The sequence below is a fragment of the Hippocampus comes genome, unplaced genomic scaffold (assembly GCF_001891065.2).
Source record: "Hippocampus comes isolate QL1 unplaced genomic scaffold, H_comes_QL1_v1.1 scaffold307, whole genome shotgun sequence".
Lineage (NCBI taxonomy): Eukaryota > Metazoa > Chordata > Actinopteri > Syngnathiformes > Syngnathidae > Hippocampus > Hippocampus comes.
In genome coordinates this window covers 340,451-365,492 of record NW_017805337.1, presented here as the reverse complement: position 1 = coordinate 365,492, position 25,042 = coordinate 340,451, and the positions used below count along the sequence as shown (strand labels likewise).

Genomic DNA, 25,042 nt, shown 5'->3' with positions numbered 1-25,042 from the left:
ACCATCGCTGGCTTGCTTATCAACTGCTGCATTGTTCACAGCACCCCCCCCCCAAAAAAAAAAGAAAACTTGCACACAATTTGGAACCTCCTCGAATTTTGTGTCCAAACTGCGGCCCGGGGGCCACTTGTGGCCCGCCGTCCATTTTTCAGCGGCCCGCAACAGGACAAAATAATGACTAGAAGTGACATTCGACACGCAAGGTCAATGAAAAAAGGTGAGAACTTTGCCCTGTCAGCAAAAGATACAAAGGAATAGGTCAAAGAATAACACAAATGATCTTGAAAACACTGCCGTGACTAAAGAGCCCAATCAACTCGGGCAGCCCCCGCACAGCTCGGTCAGCTTCCACCCAAATCCATCGTTCCAAAGCAACGCCAACACGTTTGGACCCATCAACGAGGGGCATCGGGGAAATAGTCGCGGTGGTTTCAGCGCTTCCGAAAACATCCGCGCTCCTCGCCCAATGGAAGGAAAAAAATGGAACATGGGTTCAAAGCATAGCTCGTTTATTGGCACAACTTGTTGAGACGATAATCGACTGAAACCTCTTGAAACAAGACACGTCGTCCCCTCAGTAATAGAGGCACATGCTGCTACTCTGATACAGGTACATGTAGGCGTCGCAGAAGAGCCGTTTCGCCACACCTTTCATGTCCCGAGGAATCTGAGCGGCCAGCTCGGCCGCAGGCATGTCCAGGTAGATTCCGACCTCGGGGCACGCTCGCACTTCCGGGATGTTGAAACCATCTGTCCCGCCTACGGGAGGATGCGCAGCGCAGGACAGCGAGCAGAGTTAAAAAAAAACAAAAAAAAGAGCAAAAAGCAGCCTCCCCATACGGGGGTGTCCCTTCCCCGTTGCGCAGTCATCACTCACCTTGTCTGTCTGCCATGCTGTCAAAGAAGAGCCAGTCGTGACTGTTGGGTCCGTACTTGATGAAAGAGACGTAGTGGCTGGTCTCGATGCAGAGGACGGCAAACAACTCCATGATGTCTCGGGTCAGAGTGCGAGGAACTCCTCGCGCCACGTAACCCTCGGGTATGTCCAGAGGTGCCGCTTGATGGCTGCGCCGCTGAGGGTGGGAATGAACCTGAAATCCAGAAACACATTGATCTGTTATCTTGCACGCCGAGCTGGTTGGTGGCGTGCCTGCTGCTCGTGCTATTTCAGTCGGTAAAAAGGCAGTCCGGTCCGTCTTCTCTACGTTATTAAAGTGGTGCATGGAGGAAAACAAAATAAAACGTTGTCTTCTACAAAGGAAATGTATTTACCACATTTCGGTCATTAAATAACGGGTTGGTTGCATAAAAAAAAAAGAAATAATAATAAATGCATTTACATTTAAAAATGTTTTGTCCATTCGAATATACAAGTGTAAAGCGGAGACATTGTGAGAAAAACTTGATGGTTCTGGGGTAGGAAATAATCAGTCATCTATCTTTTGATTTTGTGAAGGCATTCCCCAAGATCGTTTAAGTGATTCGTTCCCTCGGCTTTCATACGCAGACTTGCGTGCCTTTGATGTAGCGGTGGAAGTCGGCGACAAAGGGACAAACAAAAAAAAAAAAAGGACCGGGAAAAGTACGGACCCCTGCGGGACACCGCATTTAGGGTTGATGGGCCCGTCTTTACAAATTCGTCGGCAATCCGACGAGTATGGCGCAAACCGGTTTCGGGTGGTTTTTTCCTATCAGCGGCATACTGAGGCAAGCGATTTGGCGGTCAGGTGTGTCACGAGGCCGCCATACGAGCGGCTCCAATCTTGCGAGAGAAGTAATTTTGACATTTTTTAAGGGTGTCCAATCGGCATGTCGGGGCTCCACTGACGCTGGCTTGGGGAACGGGGCCACGCATGAGCGTAGCTCAAGGTCGGCGTGCTCAGACTTGATGCGACTCTGTCAGATGGGCCGTTCCGGACTTGAATGATCCCGGTTTTCGAGTGCCGGGGAAGTCGGCTGAAAACTGGAGTTTGGATGAAGAGCGTGTCGAAAGCTAACGGTGCAAACCTGAACCGAGCACAACTCGCAGAAGACTTTGCATCCCGTCTGGCTGAAAACGGGCTCCTCAAAACAGTCGAGGCACTCTTCTTGGGCCAGCTTCCCGCAAAGTATGCACTGCTGGGGACCTGAAAGGTGCCAGGGCGGTTTGCGGACACTGAGTTTCGACTGCTTTCTACGTGACGCTCTGCGCTTACCTTGAGAGAGGAGACGAGTAATATCCAGCTCCAAGGAAGGAATGATTTTGTCAAACATTTTGAATTTCTTGCCAAAGCGAGGCATCTGAAGAATGAGGCAGGACGGCACCTGAAATCCGAAGACGGCGTCACCGGGGTGCCCAAATCCCACGTGACTCGAGGTTTCGGAAAGCTACGTGGAGACAAGGAGCCCGTCTCACCTCCGCCAGTTTGAGTGCGGCGTTGTGAAAGGAATGTTCCAGCAACTGCTGCACGGTCGGAAGCACCAGGTTGTGGTTCTGCTCCAGGAAGATCTGATAGCAGAAACTCTCCTGCACTTTGCCACCAACCCATCTAAAGCGGACAGCCGGCAGTGGGGCGGATTGATGACAACGGCGCCGTCGCCGGCGGTGGCGGGGGACTTACAGTTTGAGTAGAGGGTCGAGCGCGAGAATGTGATGCATGACGATCGTCAGAAACTCCTCCGGATCTGCAGGGAAACGGCCGGCGGGTGAGAGCGAGGCCGCCGAGTGCCTGAAAGCGGGCCCTGATGGCTCAAACTCACCCTTCTCCTCTGTGGTGAAGGAGTGACAGTAGCCGTGCTTTTCCAGCTGCTGTCGGAGCTTCATGATATGTCGACCTTGCACAAAGCCCTCGCTGGGGGGACGGGGGGAGAAGGGGACAAAGAAAAGCATCCAAAGGTAACTCGCAACAACCTCCCCAAACCGTCGCCGGAACCCGACCGAAGGCACGCACCTTCGAAGGGGGTTGACGATATCATTGAGCAGCGTTCGCTGGATGGGGGCGTCTTGCGGCTCTGTCGATTTAAACAACATGGAGTCCAGCACGGACGAGCAGGAAAACAAGCTGAGAACCCAGAAAGAAGCGTCTCGGTTACATCCACGCTGTCTGCCTGATTTCCAATTTCCTCCCGCAAGACATACAGTAGTTTCCATCCGTGCGCCATTTTGCCGCACCCTTTGCCTCTTGACGGTTTGCTTCATTTGCAATTTCAAACTATCCCGCACCGGAGGCGGTCGAGACTGCGGGGCAGGCCAGAACGGCCACAAAGTTCAGAGGTAAAGACATGCAAAAATAAACCAAATAAATCACTCAATCGATCAATGAAAACAAAACAAATCAACAGCGGCCTGGATGGTCCCCACGACGACGACTTGCGCCGGTCGGGCGCAACCGCACCAATTCCCTCTCCTAACCTGAAGAGGGCGGCATCCATGTAGCAAGAGTTACAGTGTCCCTGGATCCCCTTCATGCGTCCCACCAGAATTTGGTCAACTTGATCCGCGCCGATGGGAGCCACGGGCTCCAGTCTGCTCTGACTGTCTCGGCTTGCTCCGTCTGAAGTCAAACACACAAACGTACTGTATCGATTGAATGATTCCTTTTTTTTGCGTGGCGCGTCACTGACAATCAAGTGGCTGGATTCAAACGGTCACGGAGATGACTTTGAATCCATATTTGGAAGAATTCCGGATTCGCACCGGAGGAGAGCCACTTCCACGCCCTTTTTGACTTGAACGGCGACACGGCCAAATTAGACGCAAACAAATCCCACTTGGAGGTGCCGATGCCGGACAAAACTCTGGGGGATTCACCTCCCCAAATGTCATGCGCGGGGCTCCGTAGGATTGCGGTGCGATTGGATCTGTTTGTCTTGTCAAGAGAATCGGCACGAAGCCACTTTGGCGGTCTTCGGGGGTTCAACCCGAGGTCCACCTGTGAGGCCTACTTTCTCCGCTGACCTGTGACTTTGCGCTTCGGTGCCGCGTCGTCGTCCCTGTCATTCAGAAACCGCGCATCGGGACGACAAGCGCTTTTCTTCACAAAGAGAGCCCGCCGGGGAGGACATTGGAAGAAAGACACATTTTTGAAGGTCCCGTCACTCACTCCCACGTCCTCTTCCTGCAGAAAAGGACAACGGAAATCAAGAAATGAGCTCCATTAAGCTGCTTTTATTTAGGGGGGGCTTCGATCGGGTCACGTGAAGCAGCCAAAACAAAGGATGCAAAGTGCGCCTGATAGAAATTGAACAAGAAATGATTTTTTTTTTTTACTCGACAAAAGCATTGCACTTTTGACAGCGCCAATTCCTTGCTCACGGCGATCGAGTTACCAGCTCAAGGCCAGCCATGATTTCCTTTTGCCCGGGAAGGGTCCCGATCCAGCGGATGATTCCGTATAAACGGCGGGTGCCCAGGGACACCTCCACGAGGGAGTTCAAGCCCATGGCCGATTCCGTTTCCGCCGCGCGGTTGTCGAGGGCAATCAGATCGGAATCTGCGGAGGGGAGGAAAAAAACACCTTTGGGTAAAAACCTCCTCCAAAAAGTGTCGAGTCGGTCGAGGGATGTCGGTTCCCACCGGCAGGATATTCCCCAACGACAACAAACTGAAGCGGGACTTCGACTTCGCCCGTCTTCCCGGTGGCATCGATGTCCTGCAAACATGAAAAAGGGCAGAGGCGAAAATTGAAATTCGACATTTCGCGTGGATAGCCCAAGTTTTGTCCCCGTCGGAGAAAAACTCTTTGGTGGAGGGAATGTAACCTATGCCCCTGTGTCGGCCTGTCAAGCACGGGCCCGCCAACCCGCTCGCTGTTCAAAGAAAGCTCAAGCCCGACTCTTTGAATGACACGGTGAGGAGAAAGAAATGCCGTCCAGAACTTTGTGAAGCACGAGGGAAAACATGCAAATGGGATCCAAATTCAACGGTGTTTCCCACAACGCTCACTCACCGTAGAGATCAACACAAAGCGTTGTCCGTCCTTCTCCCGGACGTTGAGCACCATTCCATAGCAACAGTAATCTTCGATGAAGTAAGTGACTCTGTCTCCCGGCACCGGCATTGCCGTTTCCCAACCGGAAGGGGACTCGGCGTCGGCCGAGGGGAAGGACTCGGAATGGCGTGGCCGCACTCTGGAAAAGGGGGCGAAGATGCCACAGTCTCGGTCACAGGTGAAGAGGGTCACGTTGTCGTAGCGGCCGTCTGTGTTGCCCTTGCCCTTGTCTTCCCCCTTGGAACACAGAAAGACAGCGCCCTCCGTTCACCAAGACCGTACTCGGATGTGGGCGCGGCGCGTTCGCGCCGGCTCGCTTTTCTCCCGTGTCGGCCCGCCCGGCAGGCCTGATGCCCGTGCGGAACGGACCGACGTTCGGAAGGTCATACCTGCAGTTCGACTCCAAAGAATACTGCCGTCAACGGCTCTTGGGCCGCCGCTTTTGACAGTTTCCCAATGTAGCGGAGGACGCCGTTCAATGTCTCTCTTCCTTCTTCCACCACCACTTCAGTCCCCTCGCAAAGTGTCAGCGCTTGACGGAGAACATCTCCGTCCCGGAACCACCTGAGCCTTTCAGAGTCGTCGGCGAGGGCCAACAGCAGCGCGGCCTCAGCCGCACTCAGTTCTTCCAGACGTCGCTTGTCTATCTCGATGTACGGTGGGAAAAAGGAGCCCAGTACGAAGACTTGCAGTTTTTCAGCAAAGCCAAAACTACGTTGGCGCTCATACGTGTAGCATATGCAGCCGGCGTCGCAGTGTCGGAGCGAGTCGGGCGTTTCGGTGACAATGAAGTACTGGATGCCCGGTGACGTCATGATCCTGACGGCCACGTCGTGAAGCAGGACACTGGATCACCTACTCGAGACAGAAAAAGGTTTCAAAACACTGACCTATGACACATTCTCTCTGCACGCGTACACGGAACGCCACGTCCTCTCCATGAAACTATGACGCGATCATACTTGAAATGTGCATTATACAGTAAATACTATCTATCGATGTGGTTGTGTAACCTTGAAATATTTCAGCTGACTGCGTCTTCGTACTCTTTTGCACTACTTTCGAAGACACAATAAATGTCTCTTATCAGCGACGTTGCCGTCCGTATGCCCCAAGATGTCGTGAAAGCAAAACCCCTTCACCTGACTGCATCATGTCAGTACTCTTCATGAACAGCATGAAACGTGTCCACGACGAGCAAGCGGTCGAGCTTCAGTGAAACGTGAAGTGGCAGTTTAAATGTTTGGACGCACTTCCCGAATACGGACCGTGGGGGCGATTGTGGTACTTCATAGGACTGGTACGTACTCATAGCAGCCTTACTTTCCTATCCCCACCCAACAAGCGAATTCAATTGGATAAAATGGGTTTCCGAACAATAAAATCATCGATCGCTTCGGTGCCTGGAGAGGAACCCCCCCCCCCAGCGCCGGCTAGCCAAATGAATTGACCCTAACAACATTCAATGTGCACTTTGTTCGCTATCATGCTAATGGGGAAGACATGGGTTATTCACTCAATTTGAAGAAGGTGCGTTGCTTCACAAAGCCAAAATTCAAATGTTACCAATAACTTAGCTCGTCCGAATGATTGTTTTCCTTGTTATTTTGTCGCCATTCGACGCGTCTTGATCGTAAGACGCTCTTCCCCTTCGATTTTTAAGTCAGAAAGACGTCGTTTGGAAGCTCCATTCTTCTGATCAAGGGGCCAATTTTTGGCCAACCTGTCAAATTTTGTTATCTCTGTTCTCAACTATTCACGGTGACAGCGACACAAAACTGCGTTACTTTCGCTTGAAAAGGCAGAGGCCACATCTCATTTCTTTACACGTCGGTAGTAGAATCCTCGTCTCGCCCGCTGTTTTACGTGTTGGCGCCGGTCATCATCAAGCCCAGCGAGCAGATGAGGAGAACATCAGCGGAGACGAGGAAGCTAGTTTGAGTGAAGAACTGAGACGAGTAATATTAATGACGTCATTTCACGGGGACGGCGATTTGAAGACGAAGGCGCGTCGTTGACGAACTGTCACGCGTTTGCTCTTTGTGTTCGGTGGATGAAATGAAATTCCAAGACGATCAACACTGTTACTCCACGCAATTCTGCAGACGCAGAGACGATCGCGAAGGGGCACGCTTTACACCACATCACAAAACGCAACATTATTTCAAAGAAAGTGCTGTACTTTAGAAACATAAGATTCTCGACCCCAAGAGCATGAGTAAGTACTAAGTAAAAAACAACAACACTCAATTACTTAGAGCACGAACATCAAATAGACAAAAACGATGTAGAACCTAAAATATTTTCCAACAAATTTCACTTTAACTAAAACTGTTACACGTGGAATATTCTAAAAACAACATCTATGAAACAAAAATTAAATAATTCAAATAATTGTTCACACACGCGAACTCTAACCCCAAAGGGGAGACAGCACAACTTTTCTTTTTCGAAGTGAGTTAGAACCAAAAATTCTAAAACGACGTATTCCTTCCACGGTGATTGACATTAATTATTAGTTTTTGTAAGCTACTGAATTTGAAAACCATTCGCCAATAGAAACAATCAAACTAATGTGTTTTACTTTCAAAAAGAAAAAATCAACCTCCGAAACAGAAGGAGGCGCTGATTCATGAATAATGTAGTTGGCAAGCACCGGAATTACAGGAAGAAGAAACAAGCGAGCTAAACATGGAGCAGCGTGAATCGTTGAAACGGCAAATTGATCTTCTTCAAAGTACGTATGTTTGTGGAAATGTAGTTGATCTTTGACAGTCGGTCTGTGAAATAGTTTCACTTTCCTGTTTAGCGTGCCTTTTTTTCAAGTGTTTGTGTTTAATTCTTGTTTAATCGTTTGCTGTTACCTGAGCCACACTCCAATTGAGCTCGGTTCAGACTTTCCTGACTGAATTTCGTGAACGTTCGCTGGTGATGTGTTGGTCGCTATCCACGTTTGTCTGCCATCATTATTCTCTTGTCTGATGTTCAGCCTGAACACATCACTGTAGGTCGAATGGCTGATTTACAGCTCTAAGGTGACAGAACAAGCCCCGACAAACGGTTGCATTTCGCTGTCCCTGGTTCGAACCAAGCCAACAAGTAATACAGTATATGGTATTGACGGTTGGAAGCTATGCGAATGAATCGTATGTTTTTGTTTTGAAAATACACACTACACAGGGGGATTGGCTGTGTTAAAGCTCGATCTAACTAGAACACTGGAACAACATCCAGACGGGTTGTCCTCACGGCACTCGGGGGGAAAAAATCCATTTACAACACCTGGAACTGTCGTTCAATATCGCAGGGGTTCTTACAATTAACGTAGGTCAGTATCTGAGTGTTGAACCCACACATTAGGTCCAAAGCCTTTTCAGTAACACTGGTCAACAGTTTTGTATTTTTTATTTTATTTTTTGTGAAATGTTCCATAAAGCCCTTTGTTACAGCTGCAGCTGTTATGGAAGTACTGTATAGATACAGATGTCTTGTATTGAAAGACTTTGGCTTAGGGCGGCACGGTGAGCGGGTGGTTAGCACGTCCGCCTCACCGTGCAGATGTGCAGGGTTCAATTCCAGCTCCGGCCTTCCACTTTGGAGCATGCATGTTCTTCCCGTGCCTGTGTAGGTTTTCTGCGGGTACTCTGGTTCCTCCCATGTTCTGAAAACGTGGGTGGCAGGTTAATGAAACACTCTAAATTATTCCTAAGAGCGATTGTGTGCGTGGATGGTTGTTTTTCAATGTGTGCTCTGCGATTGCCTGGCACCCGGTTCAGGTTGTACCCCCGCCTACTGCCGGAGACAGCTGGGATAGGCTCCGGCACACCCGCTACCCTCCTGAGCAGAAGTGGATTAGAAAATGGATGGATGGACTTTGGTACACACAGTAGTGCCTCCCAGTGGCCAAGGTGGACACTGAATTGCATTGCGGCATCAAACCATGATTCAAAAAGTGCCTTACATTCGATTTAATTATGTAATTATCAGTGTTTTTTGGAAAATAAAATAATGTAGACTGCTATTTTTCCTCGTTAAAAAAGTACTGTCCTGCAGCTTCAGTGGGAATTGCAAGCAAACGGGGCAAAATAGCAGCGAAAAGAGTCACGGTCTTCCTCACGTTTTCAGCTGCTTTCATGTGGATGTATTTTTCTTTTCCAAATTTCAGGTCTCATCGATCAGCATAAGAGTGTCCATGGCAACGCGCCAAGGCTTCCGGAGGTGGCAACAACATCCAGAGGGACGGGCCACGGTGCCTCTGCAATGAACCCGCCGAGCTCATACGCTGGTCCGAGCCACGCTAGCTGGAGGAAGACTTACTCTCTCAAAAACAAGAACCCCGCATCCACCGGCTCTAGCGCAGAACGCCATTCAGACAGTCAGGTTTCATCTCAGCGTGCACCGCGACCCGGCATCCCCGGTGAAAAAAGTGGCACATCCGAGCCTTCCGCTGCATCGTCAAAGATTGCGCCACACGAGGAAAAGGGACGAAGAGAAACTCTTACCACAGGGATTCCAACTGTACAAAGACGGCCAAGGCATCAACGGCTGGTTGAGGGTTCTTCCGAAAGGCACCCTTCAGCCAAAGCCAGCACCCTGACCGCCGGTTCTGTCATTCCCCAGTTGCAGAATCCGCCCTTTGTCAAAAGTCAGACCGACAGCACTGACGCCCGACAGCCGGACTCCAAACAAACGATTGCCCAAGGCACCGGCTCATCACCGCACGCTTCACCTTCTAAGCCGCTAAAGCAAACGTTCAAAAACCTTCCTTTGTCTCAGTCGAGCCAGGCCGCAGGCAGGCAACCTCAATCCAAGTTCACTTGGGTTAGGAGTCAGAGTTGTCAAACCGGACCGAGTAGCTCCGTGGCTTCTCAAGCAAACCAAGACGTGAAAGTCAACTCGCCGCTTGGTGCGAAAGCTTCGGCTTCAAGCGCAAGCTCCCTCTCGTCCCCGGTCAGCAAGAGAGCCCCCGGCAAAAAGTCACGCAAACTGAGTCCACTCATCACAGGCCCCAGGGCGTCCAAGTACAAATGGGTTTCCTCCTCCGCTCGGGTCCAGGCGAAGAATTTAAGAAAGTCGTCATCGCCCAAAGCTCTGACCGGCGAGCAGAAAGCTGCGGAAAAGGGCGAAGCTCTGAAGAAACTCCAATCGGGCTCCTTTACCGGGACAAAGGTTAAACGGGGATTTGCAACGTCTTCCGCAAGTTCGTCATCCAGTCGCTACCACTGGAAGGCCGGTGCTCCCGGGCCGCCCCTAGCTGTGGCGAGACGGGAAGCGGTGGCCCTCCGGAGATCTTCCTTTGTTTGGGCATCGGAAAAAAACAACCGAGGAGCAAAAAAGGGGCTCGCTTACTCCGGCCTACCACAGGGATACTCGGTCCAGTCTTCACCCAACTCGTTCAAGCTTCGCAGCAGGATGAAAATCATCAGGAGGTCGGCCACCAGGTAAGTTGCAGATTCACTGGCGATTCAAACGGGTAGAAGTCGTCGACGCAGCCCCTTTCAAATGTCAGCTTTCTCTGATATTCACCTCCCCAGCACAAGCCATTACAAAAAAATATACACTGTGTGTGTGGGGGGTCAAAATAATCAACTGTGGGAACATGGGGAACTCGCTGTACACGAGGCCAACAGGAAAGCATGCTGGTGGCGGCATGGTACATCGGGACTGTTATTCTTCAGCAGGAGGAGGAGGAAGAAATTGGAGCAAGTGCCACTCGCATTCAATCTCCCCGTTCTCTCGTCATGTTCACGGCAGCAAACCACTTCCAGATGATTTGAAGCCTGCGCTTCTAACTCCGGAACGGTTTCTCTTTTTCGTTTGGCTTACCTTAGCTCGAACGCTCAACATTTTGAGGAACAACCAGGTCAAGAACGGGCCATTGAACGTGTGTCGAACTTTTCAACTCAAGTGTCTTTCTCGCGCAACCACCGCTGTATACAAAGTGCTGTACGTGGAGCAAATATCACACCACAGGTTTCACTCGGATGTTTTTTTGTGACGGAGAGGGACGGGGAGGGCGGTGTTCAGGAAATCCAAACATAGACAAACCTTTTGGGCTCTGTCCAATTCGTCAACTATCATTTGATGACCACCTTTTGAAAGCAATTTGTTGACTGGCTGGGATCGTTTCACTTAGTTTCTGCTTTGTTCTTGTGCAAGTCCGAATGGAAACGGCTCAATGAAGGGAGGCCTCTTATTGGCTGCGAAGCACTCGACACGGGGCCACGTGCACAACCTCGCGAGGAGGACGCCCGCCAGGGAACTCGTGTCCTTTGGGAGACACAAGTTGAGGCGACTCTCTCCGACTTCATCAAGAACAAGTAAGTAATACAACCGTCGCGATTCCTCCCCCCGACCCGATGCCGCTTTCTTGGAACAGACACCGTCAATCTGCCCTTGGCCATTTTTGTCCACTGAGATTTCAGCTGCGCTGCCAGAAAGGCAAACAGGTTCCGTCCGGCTGGGAAGTTATCTTGCCCTCGTTGCGGGAATTTCTTGTGGTTTGTCACCGGGAACGCATCCAGGATGTCCAGTGGTTTTTCTTCAAACAAATGCAGATATTTAAAATGAGCAACAACTCAAAAAAAAAAAACTCCCCCGAAGAACCAAAAGGGAGTCTTTCTCTCTCCAGCAGGGGGCAGCAGGTGTTACCTTATGCTGCTGACATCTTCGGGAAAAGGCAAGAGGAGGGAGGGAAATTGATTGCCTGCTTTGGCCGCGATGGGGAGGGAACAAGTGCAGATAGCAGATAATTTGCAGAGGCGCTGCTATCATGTCTTGCCACTGCTCTCTCCCCTCCAGTAGATAAAAAGGAGCTAATGCATAATGATCATTTTGCAAATTGGATTGTTTTTAACGAACTGGAGAATATAGGCTCAACCTAATTGAAAGCAATCATTGTTTTTACTGTCCCATCCCCCATCCGCTTGCCCCTCCAATCCGCCGGTCAATCCTCACGCCCCGTCTTGGCATCATTTTCCACAGTCGGTGGAGTCCGAAGACATTAAAAAAAAAAAAATCAGTATTAAGGTGAAGCTTTATTTGTCCCAATCGCTCTGTGTCTTATCGCCGCTCTTTTCTGATTCTTTAATCCAACACGATCCATCCTGTCAACCCTCATTCCGTCTTGTGCCCGCTCACTCCCTCCTTGATTGACTCTTCCTACTTTTTGTCACGGTCGGAACCTCATTAGCCTGCAGTGGGATCAACATGCGTTCGGAATTAAAGATGGGGGATTCGGGAATTCAAGACAGAGAAAAAGGTGGCGCCGGGGGTGAGTGAAGAGGAAGATGGAGTGCTGAAAGCTGCTTGTTGCTGTCTGTGCCGTTGATAAGGGCGACTAATAAAGAGCAAATTGAATTACTAATGATAGGAAGCCGAGGCCCAATAGATGGGCCCATTAAAAAAAAAAAGGCAACCTTATGACCACTCACACATGCCTGGCCGTACACTCACAGGAGGAAGAATGCAAAAGTAAGTCTAGATTTCTTATGATGAAAAAGAGACCGGCTTTATTAAGCCATCGTCTGAATAACCGAAAAAGGACTATCAGGAACAATCTCATGCGCTCGCATTGCTCTGTGTTGCTGGCTTGGCTAAGGTGCGAGCTTGAAGAAAGAGAAACAAAAGCATGGTCACTGTCGCAGATGCACTTTGGCGCATTGATGCGACGTCAAACGCGCAAAGATGAAAACACTCCGAAGTGGCTACATTGGGGCAACAGGCTTGAGCTAGGCCACACCCCCGAAAGGCTCACATACTGTACCCCGCCCGCTACAGTTTGGTTTGTCCTCATGTCCAGTGATTGCACTGACTCAAAGCTGTTTATTTCTTGACATTTTCTTTGCTTTAAGATGTTGGTCAGCAAGGTGTGACTCTTTTTCTTGAACAACTCCTTTTGATTGGCGTGGAAAAGATGACAAATGGAATTTCAATGTCACTGGGAAAATGGATTCGATAGACGAATTCAACGGAGTTCCACGCAAAGTCACTGGAAGAAATCACCTGGGAAATCAAGGTGCTCCCGTACGTCTGCGCCTCTCAATTCTACTTTGTTCCAAATCCTACCCCAGTTGTTGCCAAACTTTGAGCCCAATATTTTCCCGTCTTTGCTCCAAAAGTTGCAGCACCTTTTAAACGTTGTCAAATGAGGGCAATAAGTGTTAGAAGTTCCGGTGAGGTCGAACATAATCCAAGATCCGATAAGACTTGGAAGGACCTTGAAGCGTTCACCGCATATTGTGTCCCTGCAGTACGTTTGCGAGAAGACTCTTGCCGTCACGTGCGCCCCGGTGTCAGCTCGGAGCAGATGCCCGCGTCTCCTGGTTGTGAGCCGTGTTTTCCTCAGCCGTTGCCAGCCGATCCTTGGCCCACAGGGACCAATTAGGGCCGGGCAGCTGCGGCGAGAACGAATGAAGGGGCTGCGGTGGTTGAGAGCGGTGCGTCAAAAGAAGGGCGGCGTGAATAAAACGGACTCAAAGATTTATGCTGAGCTTGAGTGCAGATCGGGAAACAACTTGTCGAAGAAGGAATCTGATTGTGAGCTTCTTCGTTGGGATTTCTTCTTGCGCGCAGTACCCACCCGTTGGTCTCGGGCACGATCGCGAAAGGAAGCGTAGAAACTCCCCCCGGCTCTGTGCGCTTGCCAAATAAGCGCCATAGCCAACAAGGGAGTTTGGCTCCCCTTCATCATGCTCTCATCCCCCCGTTTCCCTCCTAATCTTGAGCCTCTTTGCCCTTACTTTCACCTCAGCAAATGCGTCGCCGTATGCTCCCACCAATGCCCACCAGGTGCTGCAAACGAGCTAACAGAAGACTGACATGAGCAGCCGACATCGCAGAAGTTGTCCCCAGCGCAGATAATCGGAAGATTCCCAGTCGTCACTTGCAAATGGCTCGGCTTACCCGTGGGTTGCGCTAAACGGCGCTCTGCTCCCGGCTCGGCGTTGCCGATACTTTGTCGAGTGCGCACTTTTGGTTGATATTCTTCTTGTACTTGCACTTTATCTTCTCAGAACACCCCGATTACGGCTGCTCCCTCTGTGTTGCAAACAACAACAACAAAAAATACCAACACGCAAACAGTTGCACGCAGTTTTGAGGGCGACCGTAGTGGCAGGCCAATATTTTTCTACCGAATTGGATATTTCTCCTCGAAACGATTGTAGCCCAATTGCAAATTGGAGGGGAAAAAAGTTGAATACTCTCATCCCTTGCCTTTCCCTCAACACCAGTTTGCATTTTGGCACAAGGCCGGGCCTTTGTGGTTTTATATATATATATATATATATATATATATATAAACACACACACACACACACACACACACTCTGTAGGCCACGTTTGGTATCGTACAAGCTGGCCAAATGACTCGGTACCATAAATAAATAATGCGACAGAGCTGCTCAATTGTGTGTCAAAAAAAAAGGGCGCGGCGCTGAGCTTGTCGGTGCGCGCGAATGCAGAGACACAGACAAGACATGACAAGAGACGCGGCTGCAACCTCTCGTGCCACTACAGACATGAAACTCCTCGCCAAGAAGCAAGACGCACGCCGTGTTGTCTCGACTTACAGTATTTTGCCGACACGTCCGACAGGCGGTACGCTGTGTGCAAGTGGTTTTCCAAAGCCACCCGCGACAAGCTAAAGAGCTGATTGACGGCCGAGCCGGCCGTGCAGAATTCGGTCACCAACTCAAAGCAGCGGAGGTGAACTTGTGACACGTTTCACACCCTTCCCTTCTTGTCAAACGGGAGTGAATGGCGATGCCAAAAAGCGTTCTTTTGTTCAACGAGGCGCTCTTTGCATGACGCCGTTCGCCACTCAGTCACGCGATTGCCTTGCGTCCGAGCCATGAGGTGAAGACCTTCTATTCCGTCTGTGCTGACTTGGGCTGCAAGGAGCGATTCCATTTTCTGTATTATGAGTCATCGTGGCATCACTTGATTCTCATGATTGATCCGGTTCCAAATGTTCAAATCACAGATTCTGGCATTCTTTGCCACACTTTGCAATCCGTTCTCGTCGTTATTCTTTCGTGTCCCTCCCGCCCCAAGGGCTTGATTGAACGTGTCTCTCCGATTGTGCGCCTGAAATATGTGTTGAGGGAAACGTTTGAGCAGCTGAGCGGGCTCCATCACTCACTGCCCGAAAAGCATTAGCACCATGACGAACGCAAGACCGCAGTGGCATTCGCGAGCGGAACCTCACCCCTGATGGAAATCGAAGCCGCACCGACACATCTGTGCTTCACTCTTGGCTTTGCCTTTGGCTTTTTTTTTTTTTTTTGGTACACGGAGGCTCCAAACACTTTTCAAAACAGCGGCTGTTTGTCTTCATTCAAACCGCACATCTCATGTGACGCCACTTCATATCTGACACAAACCAATGTTTTTGACCGCCGCTATTTTTGATCTTGTTTTCCGCCACCGCCGCACCGAAGTGTTGAGGAGTGTTCACAAGTTTTGGTGAGGAGGAGAAAACAAATGATTTATACATGATATCTCAATCGCCGCCGTCAGTTTGCCTCCCGAGATTCACTCACTTAACCTTGGAGTGCCCCTTTCGCACTTGGAAAAAGCTTCCGTTTGAGCCCGCACACACAGCGGCGCGTCGTCTTAACGTATGTAATCGCGCCGGCCCTTAAGTGGACAAAGCCCCGGGGCTGCGCCTCTTGATGCCTCGAATGGGATTTGCTGATTGACAGGCACGGTCATAAGTTTTGACCTCACGCCAGTGGTGGCAAACCCGCATGAAACAGCGACGGCACACTCCCAAACTGGAGTCTTATCGGCTCTCGGGTCAAGGTTGGGTCAGAGGAAAGCAACGTTTTCCTTAGCTTGTGTCTCGCGGAAGCACAGAGCTGGTTACAGGAAACGAAAGTCGTCAGGGGGAAAATGGTCATTGCCACCAACCTTTCCCGTGCGGGCACGTCATCGTGAACATTTGGCGTTTGAAATTGCGAGGGGGGCTTCTAAGTCGACAGAGCGAGTCGTGCAAAAATGCAAATCTTCCAAGTCCCCGGGATGCCGCCGTATCCAACTTTGGCGAGTCCGTTAGAAAGCGGCGCGTCAAACGTACGTGGATCACGTTCAGAGCTTTTCTGGCTTAGGCCAAGTTATTAAATTGTGCCAGCGCCCCCGTTAAATCTGATGTTTGCGCGGCATCGCCGTCTTGCACAAGCGCGCTGGAGCTGTGGGAGTCGGAAGACGAACCCCGGGGAACGGGAATACGGGATGGCGGGAGGAACAGTCGCCGTCAATAATACGATTTAGTCTCCCATTAGTTCCAGCCGGGGAATGAGCAGCCTGAGACGGATGTAGCCTGGAATTTGCTGGCAGGTATGGCAGGAGCCGCTGGGGGGGGGTTGGAAGCATCTCGCGCGATGGAAAGGGCCGCACCGTGGCCTGTCAAGAATGGCTCAGCCTCATAGAGAGCACGTTCCTCTACAAACCCCGAGTTGACTTCAGACATGGACAAACGACATGGCCTTGTGTCCTACTTGAGAAAAAAAAAAAATCATTCCATGATTTTGTCCCTTATTAGATGGCACGCCGGTGGACCTTTGTGGAAGTGGAAGTGCCTTGATTTGGTCTGGCAAGCCACGCCCACCAAAGAAGTGGCTCTTGTGCAATCCGAGTCATCGATTGCTGCGCCGTATTCTTTTCGTGGGTGACCTCGCTCTTTGGCGGCAAACAGGCTCCATCGCCGGTACTTGGTTCACGTCCGCCTTCCCTCGTAGAAAAATGACCATCTTTGATTCGCAAAACACCGAAGCCGCAAAACTGGACGCGCCAAGCGGCCAGGGATCCCTGTACGTTGAACACGTGACAAAAACTTGCTTTGGTGTTGAACTATTTCAATATGCGGCGCAAATGTTGTGTCCGAGTTGTGCTCGCGAGTCGTAAACATCAGTTGTCCCCGTCGGCGGGCACCCAGTGAATTTGCTCGCCGGTACATGCTCTCCTTTCAATCTAGAGCCGCCTCCCGCGTGCCCGGAGCGTTGTGGAGAAGGAAAAAAAAAAAGCGCGCCATTTCATTGTTTGCAACTTTGTGGCTGATGAACCCGGTTTGATATCAAAGGTTAATTAAAATCGCAACCGTCCTTACAATTGGCAATTGAGACTTGGGAAAAGGAGCCGGGGGAAATGAGCTCATCACAGGATGCATCAAGCCCTTTATTATTACCCCCCCACCCCCCCCACCCCTCTTGTCTTTACACTCAATTGAGTGCCAACGCCAAAGTTGGCCCAAGTGCGAGCGATTGCGTTGAACATGTTGTCAGCATCTCGTGAATTTGTTCTTGTCCAGCATTTCTCGGATTGTTGCTCCATTCTGTCCAATCCACTGACTAAAGCGCCGTGAAACGTGACCCTCCGACAAGAAAAAGCTGATTGGAACGCCATCTTTCTCCGACCGGCGCTAACTGCGTAAACCGTCACGCATGAAGCGGCGAGGCATTGGCGGCTTGATGAGCGCAAAGTCAAAGCAGACCATCGATGAGGCTCGCCAAAAGTCCTCCGGCTTGTTGAGATGCCCACCTGACATCGAACTCGGCGGCCGCCTGCTCACATTTGCCTTATTTGTTATGTCACGTCTCACTTATCGGAATAAAGGTCAACTTTCCCGTCCGCAGGTCCGGCCTTTTCCTTCCATCGCGCTCCTGCCTCGCCGAGGATTTGCCGATGGCAATACAAGCTGATGAGCGCCGCGGGCCCCCCTGCTGCATACGTTCTTCCCTGCCGCCATGCCCTCTCCTGGAGAGCCAAGAAAATCCAGTCAGCGAGGTAACACCCACGCAAACACGAGCGCCACCCGCAGGTCCCCAAATCCTTTCAGTTTCAGCTCCTCTCGGAGCCCCTTCTTTTGCATCTCAGCCCGATGTCAGAAATGCATCGTTCTTGTTTTTTCCACGGTGGGCAACTCGGAGAAATAATCAACGGCACCACTCCTCACCGAAATTCGCTTTGAAGGGACTCGCTTCTCGCTCTTTTCATTTGAAGAATTTCTCACTGTGCCTTTTCATTTCCCGATCGGGTTGCGGGATGCGGTGCGGGCGTCCTTTGCATCGTGCAGCTTTGGTTCGCCGGTCGAGCCCACAATGCGGCCACTTAGCGCTACAATGTTCATTGAGCCGCGGCAGTAAATATTGACTCATCGGGGGAGTTCCCATTTGAGCCCCTTGACGCCCTGTGAAATAGTACTTGGCGTTGGAAGTGAGATAGCGAAGGAGAGGACCGCTCCTTCGCTCACTCACTTCTTTTGAATGCTCATCTATCTGGCGCCGGTTCAGTTTTCACGCATCGGACAGAGCGTCGATCCGTTCCGCGGCGTGCGCGGTGACGAGGCTGCTGGATTTGGAGGTTCTCGGTCGCTCCGCAACGTGAATAGCCCTCACGCGGAAATATTTCAGGACGTGAACTTGAACTTTGGGCTTTCCGAGGAGAATATTGTCGTGCGCAATCATTGGGTGAGCATTCGTGTCCGGAATGATGAGGCAACCAAGTGACAAGGGGGGGGCCATCTTGTCATCCCAATCCCACTGCGGGGCGAACCGTTGGCAAAGGGAGCAAAATGTGTCATCGAGATCCCCATTTTGCACCGGAAGACCGTCCCCCTGAAACAACCGAGCTGTCTAGCTGAAGAGGATTTGCACAGCGTACGAGCCCGGAGGCTCTCCGATGACCGCTTCCCCCTTTGAAGGGCAAGGCAAGAAACAGGCCAAGGAGATCCGAGAGCAATTGCCTCTGGGACGGGAATCGTTTAGTGCTGGTTGCGCTGCAGTCAAATAAGTCACGCATGTGTCCCGATGTTTTCCTCAGATGGGATTGGCTTCCTTGGAATGGTCGCGTTGGGTTCAGAATCCCGGGCGCGCAAAGCGAGACTCAACTGCTCTCTGGAACTGTTTGGCGAACGTTCAGTTCTTTCCAGTTCACTGGGGTTGCCCGGCGCTCTGCCGGCTTTGGCTGAAGATACTCTCTCAATTTCAATTTTGACCAATTTGGGCAGGAATCCAAGCATTTCCAACAAAACAAGCTGGCAGAACACCCCCCCCCCCAAATGCTCATGTCAAGGTACTGTGAGACATATTCATCTGATAGGCAGGGGGCCGCTAAAGCACTCGCCGCAAGCGGTTCGGACTTGCCAGCCGCCGCTCCCTTCGAAGACAGGAGATGTCGTGCTTCCGCGTACCCCGACTGAAGGAAATCAGGACACGAGCCTCACTTCAGATCCAAGGCCGGGTGACGCTCGGCAGTCAAGTGCTCCGTCAGAGCTCGCCAGGCTGCCGCTGGCCCACGTAGGGCGGCCGCTGATCTTATGGGCGAGCGTGCCGGCGAGTTGCGCTGGGCCGTCGGGCTGCGCCGTGAGCCGTCGAGTCCGTCCGCGCGGCATCGCGGCGACATTCTCTTGACCACGTGCGGCCCAAACGGTTGCCTGGCGTATGCTGCGCGTTGGGCGCCGCGCTCTCTTTCCTCTGTAATGGGAGGCGGGAACCGTCGCTCCAAAGCCATTCCCAAGCCGTCTGAAATACGGCAGCAAATTACCTCCGGCGGCACGCGGCGCCGCGGCGGCGGCCCGCACCCAATTGGAAGTGACAGGACAGTGCAATTTATGGCCATAACCCTTGCGCTGCCCCCACCTCGCATCCTCGTCCACGCTGCAGGCTTCCACACCGCGGTGGAATGCACCGAAGGACTTGGGAAGGCCTGCGGCGTGTGTGTGTGTGTGTTTGGCCGCTCCACAGTGGGAGGTCAAAGCCCCCCGCTCTGGCCCCGTTACCCTGCCTATTATCTCATTGATTTCCTCCTGGCCGCTTTTCGCTCGTGTCCGTTTCCACGCTGCCATCCTTTCCACGAGCGGAGCGATTCAACAGAGCGCTGTGACATGCTGGAGGTGGAGGCGCGGTGTCGGCGGCGAGCCGACAGGTTGGGAAACAGAAAAAGAGCCTGGCGACGAGCCGCCGGTTACAAAAAGCACTAAAGTGGTAGAGAAAGCGATGAGCGGATAATGAGCTGGCTGTTCCTTTTCTTCTTTTTTTTCTCCCCTAACCTAAAAAAAAAAAAAAAAAGCAACAAAAAAAAAACAGTCTATCGAAACCAACACCAGAATCCGTGCTGCGGGCAGCCATTGTACACCGATGTGCTCAATTGACTCCCATTTTATTTTGTCAAGAGCTTGCATGAAATCAACTGGCTTTTGGGGAACACGTTGCAGGCGTCGCTTCCAGAACGAGAGATGAGCAGCAAAACGCAACATTGCTCCGGTTGAACATGCAAGATCCGGTGTGCGTCGATTGAATTTCGGTTGAGCGGGATTTGCCCATCGCGGTGTTGTGTTCGTCTCGACATTTTGTGGCGCAAGAACTTTGGCATCTTGAGTTTGTCGCTCTTGTTTTTGGCCCCGCAGAAGTTTCCTCCAGAGCCGTCAGAGATCGTCTCTCAACCGATACCCGACGCCCGCTCGCCACCGCGAAGAATCGGCCATGTGTTGGATCCGGGGGCATCTCTACCAAGTCTCGGCCAATCGCTTGTCCCGAACCGTCTGCCGCCACACCTCGATCAACCGAACAGGTGGACTCACGCCTCTTTTCCGTTGGGACGGAAGGAGCCTTTGCGTGTTTTGCTTGTGAGCCAAAGGTTGACACCTGTGGCAGGAGGTCACCCGTGGTCTCAATCGGAGTCCGCTTGCCGCTCTTTACTCGTTTTGGGTGTTTTGGGTCAAATACTCTTTCCTGGATCGAAGTGGAGCGCTAAGAACTCATTTCTGCCCACACACACACACACACAAAAATGACGAATAATCTGACTAGATCGGCAACCTCCAAAACATGATCTTGAGGTGTTTTTGCAGTTTGGCTTGCGACTTTGACATTTCCATCGACACGGTCCATCACGACCAACCCAAAACCACATCAAACTGCACCCTTGATCTATTGGGGGCGGGGGTCAGTCACAAACGCGCCCCCTCTTTGGGTTTTGCACCGGTTCAACCAATGGAAGATCCATTTTTTTTCTGATGATTGATTGATTGATTGATTTAGTTGAGTGCGCGGGGTGCAGGGGGTGTTTATGATGATCCGAGACCGAGCTGGATATCGCGTTTCGTGTCTGTACTAAAAATAACTCTACCGTGCCAAGGTACGACTGCCTTTAGCTGGACCAATAACGGTCTTTTTCTTTTTCTTTCCCCCGCCCCCACCCCACTCCAAAATTAGGAAGAAGCTTTTCCCAAGTCTCTTCTGTCACTTGTGCCAGCAATCACCCTTCCAGCCCTCGTCATTTTGCCAGGTAGGCACATCTTTTTGGGTGCCTTTTGATTCTTTTGGACTCGGCACTTTTTCAACAGCCGTTGAACCCCCGACGAGTTCAGGAGCCGGATCAGCATCCTAAGTCCGTCTCCTCCCCCGCATTGTTGTATCCCAGCTCCCTTTTCGAAGGCGGATTGGAGCTTTTTGTCCGTCCGGGGGCGGGCCTCTCCATGGGGTCCGAACCGCCTTGGCACACGCGCGATGCCCGCCATGAAGCCTTTTTGCTTTGTGTGTGTGTGTGTGTGTGTGTTTGCCAACCCAGCCGTGCGGTCCAGCGCAGCCTCGCCATCATCAGGCAAGCTCGCCAAAGGAAGCAGAGGCAGTACTGCATGTACTACAACCGTTTTGGCAAGTGCAATCGCGGCGGCGGATGTCCCTACATTCACGACCCAGACAAAGTTGCCGTTTGCACAAGGTAAGCGGCATGATTCGGACAAAACCCCAGGATGACCCAAGAGCTTTTTCAACTCACAAAAAAGATCACCGTCACCCTTGACGAACACACGCGCAGGCTCACAGACATACAAAGTTCGCCGTTTGTGAAAAGTTCACACGCAGTTGACGCATCAGCGCAGCGTTTGTGTTCTTTTGTGCCACCCGAGTGCCCCTTTTTGCCTTACGTCAAGGGTGTCAAACTCATTTTTGTCGCAGGCCACTTTTGAGTTGAGTCTTCCTCGGAGGGCCGTGATGATCTTTAATCTCATGATCGCATTATTCCTCGTAAGGGTAACAAAATGATTGCAAAATCTCTACGTCATTTATGACACTTGACAATTAGACATTTCGGTACATTTTTTTAGCAAGGATCATGCAAGTTGACACACATGATTTTCTTTCGGAGGGCCACATAAAATGATGTGGCGGGCTCGATCTGGCCCCGGGGCCTTAGGTTTGACACCTAGAGTTAGTAGCAAAACATCGTTTAGGTATTTGAGGTATTCCAAATGCGTCCTTTCACAAGAAGCCCCTTTTCTCCCCATTTTGCTTGGGAAACGAGTATTTTCAAGAAACTTTGCAATGTTCAACTGCTGTTGACTAAAGAACGGTAAAAGGTCGAAATGCGCCTTATTTTGTTCCTGATGAAAGAAGAGCGTAAAAGCTTTAGTGCCACATTTTCCGGAGGCCGGCGGCGGCAGCGGCTCTCCCAATGTGAGAAAAACGGCCGATATCAGATGAGTTAAAGTGAGTGAAATATTTGACTGGTGAGGCTCGACTCGGGCATGGAAGGCTCTGCCAATCAAAGGGGAGGCGCAGCCTTGACACCCGTTTCCCCCCCATGAGCACAATCACGCAGGCCAACCCCGTGTCAACTTTTCCAATGGAGCGTTTGCAACTTTTTGCCCTTTTAAAGCCGCTTTGCAATCTGCTCACAACCGACTCGATGCAAAATGGACACCAAAAAAAACATTGCAGGTCACTCATCCCATTTGATATTTGTCTTGTACAGATTTCTTCGCGGAACATGCAAACAAGCAGACGGGGCTTGTCCGTTTTCCCATCGGGTCGCCAAGGAGAAGGTGAGCCGCCGCCGCCGGTCCGTTGCTCTGCGCCACCGCAACGCGTCGCCTTTTATGCCTCTGGCAGGTATGCGGCGACGCCGTTGGCTCCACTTTTCAAGGATCACATTCATACATTGTTGGCTCGACGCGGTGCGGGTGAGCTCATACGAGAGCCTTTCCCTCGGAGCTTGCGAGCTTTATGCGATCGCCTCTCTCCATCTCGGCCTCCCGCCCGTCCGAGACGTTCCGTTGGATGTGGAATGTCTCGGATGACTCCGGGGATTAGTAGCCAGAAAAGGAAAGCTGAGTGGGGGTGGGGGGGAGATGTGAGACAGACGAACCCCGCAACAGCCTCCCTGTCGGCACGCGCGCCTTGCACCTGTGTCGGTTGTCACACCGCTCCCCAAAAGTGCCGAGAGGCCAGCTGCCTGCGCTAGAGCCGCCTCTCCCCGCAGCCACACCTGCCCGCTTTAGCCCCTTCCTTCCTCCCCAGCGCGTCGGCGCTCTTGTTTCTCGGGGACGCCCGCCCGAGAGCTATTTGGAGTCTTGAGGAGAAGGCCTGGATATGCGCGACGGCCTTCCAAGTTATGCGCACGGCGCCCGTCCAAAGCCGAGACGAGGGGGGGGGGGGGGGGGGGGGGGGGGATGGACGGACGGACGGATGGCTTGAATCCCGGACCCCGCTGCCACCCCACTGGCTCGCCGTCACCGCAAATAGGTGCTCTGGGCCCCTCGCGCGCAGACGCCCCCTCGCGCGCAGACGCGGTCCCCCTCCCCCCTCCCCCTGCCGCCGCACGAGCGCTCGTGGAGGTGCTCCAGAATCAACTTGTTTCTGGCGCAGTTAATGAGCAATCCATTCCCATTCCCGTCCGCACTCGGCACCCCTGAGCACCGCTCCCTGAGATATTTTTAGGTGGGCCTCCGCCGGGCTCACCCCTGCATGCCGCGCACTCACGCACACGCACACACACGTGCTGTCAAGACGCGCGTTGACTTGCATCTCCCGCTCCCAACTGCAATTAAGGTTGCCGAACTGCTGGGCATAGCGAAGGAGCGGCTTCTGCGACCCATCTGATCTCCGCTTGACAGTTGCGTGGCTCCAAAGCGGCCACCTGTTGACAAACTCGTGTAATCGCTTGTCATGTCAATCCTCACCACTTCATTCTTTTGCCATTACTCTGCGTCTCTTCTTTCCCGCTGGCGTTTTTAAACGCAAGTCGTCACCCCTGACGTCCAACAAAAGTGAATTCGGAAGGAAAACAAAAGAAAGACTCTTGACCGTGTCTCTTTGGTTTGCCACCCGCAGATGCCGGTTTGCTCCTACTTCCTGAAGGGAATCTGCAACAACAGCAACTGTCCTTACAGTCACGTCTACGTTTCCCATAAAGCAAAAGTTTGTGAAGACTTTGTCAAAGGCTACTGCCCCGAAGGAGAAAAGGTAAATGCCGATACCGTCCACGAAGACGTGATATTTTCCTCTTTTTTTTCTTGTTGTTTTAAATCCAGCCGCACTTGGTCTCCTCGAAGGCGACTGCCGGAACTGGAGAATGTCATTGTCCCAAAAGCAGCCATGAATACCATCAACTTTCAGTCTATTGATGTTCTCCTAGCAGATAAAATCAAAAAAAAAAAAAAAAGACTTGAAATAAATATGTTCAGGCGGCACGGCAGTCGACCGGTTAGCACGTCCGCCTCACCGTGCAGAGGTGCAGGGCGCTCTGGCCTTCGCGTGCGGGTTTTTTTATCTTCTCCGCGTGCCTGCGTGGCTTTTCTCCGGGTACTCCGCTTTCCTCCCACATTCCCAAAACATGTATGGCAGGTGAATGGAACACTCTAAAAAAAATGGTCCCTCGCTGCGAGTGTGAGCACGGACGCTTGTTCGTCTCCGTGTGCCCCCCGACGGGCTGGCGACCGGTTCAGGGTGGCCAACTGCCCGAAGACGGCTGGGAGAGGCGACCCTCGCGAGGAGAAGCGGATTTGAAAACGGAGGCAGGGTTGGTTGGACGTCGTTTCTTTGAGCTTTCCTCATGGCCGCCGTTTTGGTGAAACACTTTTGAGACCAACGATGTTAAGTTCCGACAACTCGGCCCGCCAATGGAGATAATCCGCCGATGATTGATGGAAATGCATTTAGGGTGGGATCAGGGGATTCCTCAAAAACTGCTGATTCAAACATTCACTCTAAATTTTGCACGGAAATGGAGGGTGGGGGCGATTTGGGGAGGATAGGCCAGAGACTGGGGGGGGGGGGAAAACAAACAACAAG

The 25,042-nt window shown here is 51.7% G+C and overlaps 2 protein-coding genes across 9 annotated transcripts in view; one reads left to right on the top strand and one right to left on the bottom strand.

The window, feature by feature from the left end:
• Positions 1–492: 492 nt before the first annotated feature.
• cyldl (cylindromatosis (turban tumor syndrome), like) lies at positions 493–6,920 on the bottom strand. Of its 8 annotated transcripts, none has more exons than XM_019871768.1 (15): positions 6,837–6,920; positions 5,360–5,825; positions 4,929–5,207; positions 4,556–4,631; positions 4,309–4,472; positions 3,938–4,097; positions 3,392–3,533; positions 2,931–3,041; positions 2,740–2,831; positions 2,601–2,664; positions 2,396–2,528; positions 2,196–2,304; positions 2,008–2,126; positions 878–1,091; positions 493–759 (listed from the first exon to the last, which is right to left on the bottom strand). In XM_019871768.1, exons 2-15 carry the CDS (start codon positions 5,783–5,785, stop codon positions 575–577), a joined length of 2,274 nt encoding a protein of 757 aa, XP_019727327.1. In that variant the 5' UTR covers positions 5,786–5,825; positions 6,837–6,920; the 3' UTR covers positions 493–574. The 8 variants fall into 8 exon arrangements, with proteins under 8 accessions (XP_019727327.1, XP_019727325.1, XP_019727322.1 ...); XM_019871766.1 differs by having other exon boundaries at positions 6,798–6,904; XM_019871763.1 differs by having other exon boundaries at positions 6,113–6,899.
• Positions 6,921–7,034: 114 nt separating this feature from the next.
• Positions 7,035–25,042, top strand: part of zc3h3 (zinc finger CCCH-type containing 3) — a 21,174-nt gene continuing 3,166 nt past the window's right edge. The window contains exons 1-9 of the mRNA XM_019871761.1: positions 7,035–7,707; positions 9,136–10,411; positions 11,130–11,290; positions 17,606–17,756; positions 20,377–20,540; positions 21,185–21,257; positions 21,540–21,692; positions 22,725–22,794; positions 24,083–24,214. Of these exons, the coding sequence (XP_019727320.1) occupies positions 7,662–7,707; positions 9,136–10,411; positions 11,130–11,290; positions 17,606–17,756; positions 20,377–20,540; positions 21,185–21,257; positions 21,540–21,692; positions 22,725–22,794; positions 24,083–24,214 (2,226 nt within the window). The 5' untranslated portion in view covers positions 7,035–7,661. The remainder of the gene's footprint in view (positions 7,708–9,135; positions 10,412–11,129; positions 11,291–17,605; positions 17,757–20,376; positions 20,541–21,184; positions 21,258–21,539; positions 21,693–22,724; positions 22,795–24,082; positions 24,215–25,042) is intronic.

Coding starts and splice junctions, on each gene's coding strand:
- cyldl (XM_019871768.1), bottom strand. CDS start 5,785: ATGACGTCACCGGGCATCCAGTACTTCATTGTCACCGAAACGCCCGAC. Junction 2,832..2,930: donor ATCGTCAACCCCCTTCGAAG/GTGCGTGCCTTC, acceptor CCGTCCCCCCAG/CGAGGGCTTTGTGCAAGGTC. Junction 760..877: donor CAGCATGGCAGACAGACAAG/GTGAGTGATGAC, acceptor ATCCTCCCGTAG/GCGGGACAGATGGTTTCAAC.